The sequence below is a fragment of the Elephas maximus genome, chromosome 4, assembly GCF_024166365.1.
Source record: "Elephas maximus indicus isolate mEleMax1 chromosome 4, mEleMax1 primary haplotype, whole genome shotgun sequence".
NCBI classification, from domain to species: domain Eukaryota; kingdom Metazoa; phylum Chordata; class Mammalia; order Proboscidea; family Elephantidae; genus Elephas; species Elephas maximus.
The window spans coordinates 112,026,875-112,036,320 of record NC_064822.1 but is presented as its reverse complement, the minus strand read 5'-3'; the positions used below and the strand labels follow the sequence as shown (position 1 = coordinate 112,036,320).

The following is a 9,446-nucleotide window of genomic DNA, read 5'->3' as shown; positions in this document are numbered from 1 at the left end:
CTGACATCAGCAAGGATATCCCTTGTTCCACATTCTCTTCTGAATCTAGCTTTAATTCCTGGCAGTTCTGTTCAATGTACTTCTGCAACCACTTTCGAATGACCTTCAGCAAAATTTTGCTTCTGTGTGATATTAATGATATTGTTTGATAATTTCAGCATTCTGTTGGATCACCTTTCTTTGGAACGGGCACAAATATGGATTTCTTCCAGGCGGTTGGCCAGGTTGCTGTTTTCCAAACTTCTATTCGTAGATGAGTGAGCACCTCCAGCACTTCATCTACTTGTTGAAAGGCCTCAGATGGTGTTCTGTCAGTTCCTGGAGCTCTGTTTATTGCCAGTACCTTCAGTGAAGCTTGGACTTCTTCCTTCAGTAGGATTGCTTCTTGATCATGTGCTGTCTCCTGAAATGGTAGAATGTCCATCAATTCTTTTTGATATAGTGATTCTGTGTATTCCTTCCATCTTATTTTGATACATCTTACATCATTCAATTTTTTGGCCCAGAGAATCCTTCAATATTGCTGCTTGAGGCTTGAATGTTTTTTTTAGTTCTTTGAGCTTGAGAAATGCTGATGGTGCTTTTCCCTTTTGGTTTTCTTACTCCAGCTCTTTGCCCATTTCATTATAATATTTTCCTCTGGCTTCTCTAGCCGCACTTTAAAATCTGTTCAGCTCGTTTACTTCATCTTTTCATCCTTTCAATTTAGCTACTCTATTTTTTTTATATATATATTCAAATGTATGTTTCAGAGTCTTTTCTGACATTCATTTTGGCCTTTTCTTTCTTTCCTGTCTTTTCAATGACCTTTTGTTTTCTTCGTGTATGACGTCCTTGATGTCTTCCTATAACTCGCCTGGTCTTCAGTCACTAGGATTCTGTGTGTTGAATCTAAATCTGTTCTTGAGATGGTCTCTATATTCAGAAGGGATATAGTCAAGTTTGTATTTTAGGAATAATTACAAATTATTTAAAATTAATTTGGTTTTAATTAAACAGAACAAATATTTTTTTAATGCTTTTTAACTTACAAAATTATGTCACCATAACTTTCATCATAAAAGCATAAAAATTAATGCCCGTAATGGTAAAATCAATCATTTTCTCTCCCCACATATTTCTTAAAGCATCTAAACGCTTTCCTCCAGTGCATCCAACCACAAAACCAAAACCAAACCTGTTGCCATCAAGCCAATTCTGACTTATAGCCACCTTATTTGCCTGTGAAAGTGATGTCCTGGTGACCTTGTTTTATTAAGTGATTCTGTATCTTGTCCCACCACCCATTTGTCAGTTTGTCATATACAATGGTGGCTTGTATGTTGTTATGGTCCTGGAAGATATGCTACCAGTACTTCAAATACCAGCAGGGTTACCATATTGGACATTGTTTTTTTTCTTATTATATAATTTATACTTCAGGCAGTTTCTAAAATATAATTAATCTTCACCCAAAATAATCTCTTGTCACACATAAATAAACCCTTTGCTGTCAAGTGGATTCCAACTCATAGTGACCCTATAGGACAGAGTAGAGCTGCCCTACAATGTTTGAAAAGCTGTAGTCTTTATGGAAGCAGATTGCACATCTTTCTCCCTTCAAATGGCAGTTGGGTTTGAACCACCATACTTTTAGTTAGCTTAACCATTGTGTAACCAGGGCTCCTTCCATTCATATATAGCTTGATCAAATACTGGTATCCCTCTCTGAAAAAAGATCTCTCCATATTTTTCTGTTTCTAATTTTTTTTCATCTTTTTTATACATTTAAACTTTCCCCTTCCTGAAAGATTAAATGTGAAAGATTCATTTTTATGTAAATTTGCACTATATTAAATGCAAGATTAATTCACTTCCATGGTTTAGAAGATATGTAGACAAATATATAGTTTTTTTTTCACAAAGGATTTAATTTAATCTCATTTCTATAACTAGATACTTTTCAAAGAGTCAGTTGTGCCATTGTTTTTGTGCAGCCATAACAAAAAAGTATATAATAAATATTTCAATCTAAGAGGCTATGTGGACTGGTAGGAAATAAGTATGATTGTGAGCCAACTGGTAAATATTCAGGGTGAAATGGAGTTTATAGACAATGTTGTGTTTACACGGAATCAACATTACTATCTTTTCTCTCCTGTATGAATGAGAGTGGAAGAGCTCTAGTTGTGTTCCCTTCGGAGCAATCTAAGCTCAGATACTTCAAGACCCATCATTATTTATGTGACCTTTTATCCCACCCTAGAAATTACAGTCCATTGTAACATCAACGTTTCTGGTTTCCCAGAAGATCCCATGACTAGACTCTTAATTAACATTTTATTTGTTTTTGTTTTTAGAATTAATGCAGAAGATAGTCAATTAGTATCTTCTTCACAAGAATCCCCAGGGCCCTGTACCAGTTCTGAGTAAACATCCTCTTAGTTAATAAAGAGTAAATATAGATCTATGGGGATGTGGATATAAAAGCATTTTTCTTCAGAGAGAATCAGAAATTATAGTGAATGAGCAGAGATTTCTTGTTTAAAAAAAAGGCTATTTTTTCTTCTGGCTAAATAAATGTGGTTTCCAGATATAAGTTAGGCAACTAAGTTGAACCAACATTCGTTTTTATTAGTAGAGACACATATACATATATATATATATTTGAAAATGCTGCCAAGTGTATGCTGATTGAAAAGAAAGAGATTCACTAATGTTTACATTTGTTATTAAACATTTCTGGATTGTAATGTGAACACGCTTTCCATTGAGAGTGAGGAAGCAGAGAAAAAGATGGGTTAGACATAAATAACTGTTCTCATTATACTTAGGTTAGTGATACAATAGAAATATTTCACTATGTATCAGCAACCAAAACTCTTGTAGAGTTCATGGAAAGTAAGTATTTTCAGTATTATGTTGATTAGTTTGCAAAATTTTTAGTATAGAATCCATTCTATTCTGAATGTGACCAATGAAATTTGGAACTGGAAACAAAATATTTGTGTAAATTTCAATGTACATATCTGAAAGAGCATCAAAATTTCTTTATAAAAACAGTACCATGAGCAATAATTCTCAATAGTTTTCATTAAAAATTTGATAGTTACACATTTCTTTGTATTTGGTAAAGGTTTGAGTGCTTAAATACTACTGGATGTAAAATAGTATTTCTTACATTGATAAAGATATCCTGATGAAACTGCCTGAACAGTATAGTAAAATTATTCCAAATTCCTTGTATCATTTTAGCTTGATATTTAGATGCTGGCTTTGAGATTCACATTGTACTAAAATTCATAAAAGCTTATTAAATTAAAAGTACTTATTGACAGTACAGTGAAAATGAAACACTAACCAAAAACATATCATGAGAGCATTATCACAGAAGGACAACTACAAAATTTTAGGCCTGATAAGTTGTTTAAAATGAAAAGTATACAGAAAAGCTATATCTCAGTGAAAGAGATTGATAAAAGATTATATTAACAAGAAATGTAATTGACCTAACCTAAATTTTTTTTTTTTTTTTTTAAGAAATGTATTCTAATAGATTCAGTAAGATTGCAGGAGTTACTTCTTACCATTTTGCACAAAACTTTAAACAGAAAATAAAAAAGTCATTCTCCTACAAGATAAAGAAGAGGGAGTTTAGAAAATGAGTGTCCAGAGAAGGAGCTGAAATAAGCAGGATCAATCCTGGGTGCTGTCTGCTTTGTGAAATCGTTAAAATCATGCAAGAGAGAGCTTACGAATTTCAATTGGGTTACTTTATTCTTCATATTACTTTTAAATTTATACTCATTGACTCGACGGCACTGCGTGGTTTGGGTAATGCTATTTCAACTTAGAATTTTTTTTTCCCCCAGCTCTGATGGAATTCAGAAGAAATTTAACCATGAGAAACCATACAAAGGTGAAAACATTTATTCTTGTAGGACTAACCAATGATCCAAACTGGCAAATTGTAATTTTCCTTTTACTATTTCTAACATATTTATTGAGTGTCACTGGAAATCTGACCATTGTCCTGCTCACGCTATTGGATTCCCAACTCAAAACACCCATGTATTTCTTCCTTCGGAATTTTTCATTTTTAGAAATGTCATTCACATCCGACTGGATCCCGAGGTACCTGCTCAGCATAGTGACTAAGAATAAAACGATTTCCTATGATGCTTGTATGACACAATTGTTTTTTGCCATTTTCCTGGGCGCATCAGAGTTCTTCCTGTTGACTGCCATGTCCTATGATCGCTATGTGGCCATCTGCCAACCCCTTCACTATGTGACGATCATGAACAACAGAGTCTGTACCCAGCTGGTTGTTACCTCTTGGTTGGGTGGGTTGTTAGCAATCTCTCCTGGGCTTATCTTGTGCTTGAGGTTGGAATTCTGTGATGCCAACATTATTGACCACTTTGGCTGTGACTATTCTCCTGTCCTGAAACTCTCCTGCTCAGACACACGGTCCATAGAATTGTTAGGTTTTATTTCAGCCATTGTCATACTGCTGATTACACTGGCACTGGTGATACTCTCCTATGCATATATTCTGAGAACAATTCTGAAAATCCCTTCTGCCCAGCAGAGGAAGAAGGCTTTTTCCACCTGTTCCTCTCACATGATTGTTGTCTCTATCTCTTATGGCAGCTGCATTTTTATGTATATGAAACCTTCTGCAGAAGAGAGGGTCGCTTTAAACAAGGGGGTAGCAGTGCTCAACACTTCAATTGCACCTCTCTTAAATCCTTTCATATATACCCTAAGAAATAAGCAAGTAAAACAAGCCCTGAAGGACATGATTAAAAGATGTATATTTAGTACTTAAAAACAGTAGCTTTGGCTTTTATAAAAAGATATCACTAAAGCTTATTGATAATTACAACCTACATCAGTTATCCTGCTATTTTATCCCTTTATTTTATTTTTATATTATGATAGTGACTGATGTTCACAAATAGCCATTATTATTCAAACTATTCATATTTTCATCCTTTAATGATCTAACCGTACCCGTGATGTTCTGCATTGCTGAAATCACTTCATTCTTTACACTTAATTCTCTGATTTTGTATATCCTAGTAATGTTCTACCATGAATTCGTTTATTTAGTCAAATACCTCCGTCTTTTTCTAGCATAGACATTCCAAGATACAGATCATTTATGAATTATATAAGTACTCATTTACCTGATTTTGTAAGTCTGTAGGAAAGATTTCTTTCTGATACCATGTAACGTTAATGCTTTGCAAAAATACTTGATGTTTTCAGCAGCGTAATAAGGAACCTAAATTTTGTTGTTTTTAGCTTCTGTTGAGTCAGAACTAATGGCAACACCACGTGTTATAGGGTAGAACTTCTCCATAGGGTTTTCTTGGCAGTAATCTTTACAGAACCATGGGGCTGCTGGGTAGGTTTGAACTGCCAATCTTTGAATTAGCAGTCAATCGCAAACTGCCTGTGCCACCCAGGCTCCTTTCATGAACCTCAAAAGTGTTGATCTGCGGGCTTTATGATAATACCTAAAAATTATCTCAAATCTCTATGGTACTGTAAATCAAGTGAGCTTTTGCACTTAGGAAAGAGTATTTTATACTGGAAGCAAATTTAAAGAGTCTAAATAGATTATCCTGCTGTCACAGAGCAAGAAGATGTTAGATCTTAATTTTGTATGTAGGTTTTGAACTCTGAATACTGTGCAACTAACAGCTGAACAATATTCTCTTTTTATGTGAATGTAGTGGGATTGTTTAATCTGGCATTACTTTGGGATACAGAACAATCATCCTAAATATTTGAAAAGCTGCCCTAGAAGGCAGAGAAAATTGGCTATGTAAAACCCAGAGGCTGTAATTAAAATCTATGCTTGCAATTTCTATATATTTTAACTAATAGAGAATCTTGCAATATGCCATACTTTTCTCACTGATGTGTTGTGACATGTACTTTTTTTCTCCCTGAAATTTCTTTCTTTGTAGTTCAAATTCCATTCTATGAATGATTGCTAATATTCTTCTAGTCTGTCTTGAACTAAATGGACAACACTTCATTTCATTATACATAATGTAGTCTTCAGTGGAGCTGACTCAATGGCAACTAACAACATGAGTCTTTCTTGAAAGTTCTCTCTCTCCTAAAGGGTCACTTTTTATTGAGTGTGTAGGAGTTCATATATCTACACACCATCATAATATCTATCCATCTATCATCTATCTGTCTGTCTGTCTGTGTCTGTCTGTCTGTCTGCCTGTCTGTCTGCCTGTCTGTCTGTCTACCTACCTACCTACCTGTCTGTCTGTCTGTCTGTCTGTCTGTCTGTCTATCTATCTATCTATCTATCTATCTAATCTACCTCTCTATCTATCCTTGAAAACTCTATGGAGCAGTTCTACACTGTCCTATAGAGTCACTATGAGTCGAAATTGACTTGACGGCAGTGGTTTTTAGTGGGTATCTGTCTGTCTATCTATCTATCTCTCATCTATCTGTCATCTGTCTGTCTATCTATCTATCTCTCATCTATCTGTCATGTATCTATCTATCATCTATCTAGATATATATATAGATATTAAGTGATAGTCACTCACTAATAGCCATTACTATTAAATCTACTGCTGGCTTTATATATGTATATATATGTGTATGTATACATATATATAACAATCTAATGTGTAAACCATAGTATTTTATTGTTTTAAATTAAATTTCCTGAATAGCAACTCCACCATTAGTAATTTATATTGACTAATTTTTCTCCATAGCATTTATTAGTATTAATGATTTCATCATTATCTCTTTCACATGGTCTGTAAGATCCATGAGAGTGAGAGCTCTGTCTATTTGTTCAACACACTATATTTAAAGCCTAGTGGGCTATTTGATACAACGTGGTACTCAATTATGTATATTAAATATATAAACACCAACTGTAGGATCACAGTAACTTTAATAGAAATATTAAAAAATTATATTCGTTCCTTTTGTAATTTCTCTTTATTATACTTTGTCATAAGTGTTACTGGTTATTTATGTTTATTGCTATGGTCAATAAGGCATTGTTGTTGTTAGGTGCTGTCAAGTCAGTTCTGACTCATAGTGACACTATGCACAACAGAACGAAACACTGCCCGGTCCTGTGCCATCCTTACAATCGTTGTTATGCTTAAGCTCATTGTTGCAGCCACTGTGTCAATCCACCTTGTTGAGGGTCTTCCTCTTATCCACTGACCCTGTACTCTGCCAAGCATGATGTCCTTCTCCAGGTACAGATCCCTCCTGACAACATGTCCAAAGTATGTAAGACACAGTGTCGCCATCCTTGCCTCTAAGGAGCATTCTGGCTGTGCTTCTTCCAAGACAGATTTGTTCATTCTTTTGGCAGTCCATGGTATATTCAATATTCTTTGCCAATGCCACAATTCAAAGGTGTCAACTCTTCTTCGGTCTTCCTTATTCATTGTCCAGCTTTCACATGCATGTGATGTGATTGAAAATACCATGGCTTGGGTCAGGTGCACCTTAGTCTTCAGGGTGACATCTTTGCTCTTCAGCACTTTGAAAAGGTCCTTTGCAAGAGATTTACCCAATGGAATGCATCTTTTCATTTTTTCACTGCTGCTTCCATGGCTGTTGATTGTGGATCCAAGGAAAATGAAATCCTTGACGACTTCAACCTTTTCTCTGTTTATCATGATGTTGCTCATTGGACCAGTTGTGAGGATTTTTGTTTTCTTTATGTTGAGGTGCAATCCATGCTGAAGGCTGTGGGCTTTGATCTTCCTTAGTAAGTGCTTCAAGTCCTCTTCACTTTCAGCAAGCAAGGTTGTGTCATCTGCGTAATGCAGGTTGTTAATGAGTCTTCCTCCAATCCTGATGCCCTGTTCTTCTTCAGATAGTCCAGCTTCTCGTATTATTTGTTCAGCATACAGATTAAATAGGTATGGTGAAAGAATACAACCCCAACGTACACCTTTCCTGACTTTAAACCAATCAGTATCCCCTTGTTCTGTCAGAACAATTGCCTCTTGATCCATGTAAAGGTTCCTCATGAGCACAATTAAGTGTTCTGGAATTCCCATTCTTTGCAATGTTATCCATAGTTTGTTATGATCCACACAGTCGAATGCCTTTGCATAGTCAATAAGATACAGGTAAAGATCCTTCTGATATTCTCTGCTTTCAGCCAGGATCCATCTGACATCAGCAATGATATCCCTGGTTCCACATCCTCTTCTGAAACCAGCCTGAGCTTCTGGCAGTTCCCTTTTGGTATACTGCTGCAGCCATATTTGAATGATCTTCAGCAATATTTTGCTTGCATGTGATATTAATGATATTGTTCTATAATTTCCACATTCAGATGGATCACCTTTCTTGGGAATAGGCATAAATATGGATCTCTTCCAGTCAGGTGGCCAGGAAGCTGTCTTCCATATTTCTTGGCATACACAATTGAGCACTTCCAGTGCTGCATCTGTTTGTTGAAACATCTCAATTGATATTCCATCAATTCCTGGAGCCTTGTTTTTCACCAGTGCCTTCAGATCAGCTTGGACTTCGTCCTTCAGTACCATCAGTTCCTGATCATATGCCACCTGTTGAAATGGTTGAATATCGACTAATTCTTTTTGGTACAATGACTCTGTGTATTCCTTCCATCTTCTTTTGATGCTTCCTGCGTCATTCAATATTTTCCCCATGGAATTCTACATTATTGCAACTCGAGGCTTGAATTTTTTTCTTCTGTTCTTTCAGCTTGAGAAACGCCGAGCGTGTTCTTCCCTTTCAGTTTTACATCTCCAGCTCTTTGTACATGTCATTATAATGCTTTACTTTGTCTTCTCGAGAGGCCCTTTGAAATCTTCTGTTCAGTTCTTTTACTTCATCAATTCTTCCTTTTGCTTTAGCTGCTCGATGCTCAAGAGCAAGTTTCAGAGTCTCCTCTGACATCCATCTTGGTCTTTCCTTTCTTTTCTGTGACCTCTTGCTTTCTTCATGGATGATGTCCTTGATGTCATTCCACGACTCGTCTGGTCTTTGGTCACTAGTGTTCAATGTGTCAAATCTATTCTTGAGATGGTCTCTAAATGCAGGTAGGATATACTCAAGGTCATATTTTGGCTCTCATGGACTTTCTCTGATTTTCTTCAGTTTCAGCTTGAACTTGCATATGAGCAATTGATGGTCTGTTCCACAATCGGCCCCTGGCCTTGTTCTGACTGATGATATTGAGCTTTTCCATCATCTCTTTTCACAGATGTAGTTAATTTGATTTCTGTGTGTTCCATCTGGCAAGGTCTATGTGTATAGTTGCTGTTTATGTTGGTGAAAGAAGGTATTTGCAATGAAGAAGTCGTTCGTCTTGCAAAATTCTACCATTCAATCTCCGGCATTGTTTCTATCACCAAGGCCATATTTTCCAACTACTGGTCCTTCTTCTCTGTTTCCAACTTTCGCATTCC

At 36.0% G+C, this 9,446-nt stretch overlaps 1 protein-coding gene across 1 annotated transcript; it reads left to right on the top strand.

Annotated features, from left to right (window-relative positions):
• Positions 1-3,880: 3,880 nt before the first annotated feature.
• LOC126075560 (olfactory receptor 6C74-like) lies at positions 3,881-8,514 on the top strand (the record flags this gene model as incomplete). Its single annotated transcript, XM_049883401.1, has 2 exons — positions 3,881-4,796; positions 8,504-8,514. Coding segments are annotated over exons 1-2 (927 nt in total), but the record flags the coding sequence as incomplete, so codon positions are not given.
• Between the last annotated feature and the right edge of the window lie 932 nt (positions 8,515-9,446).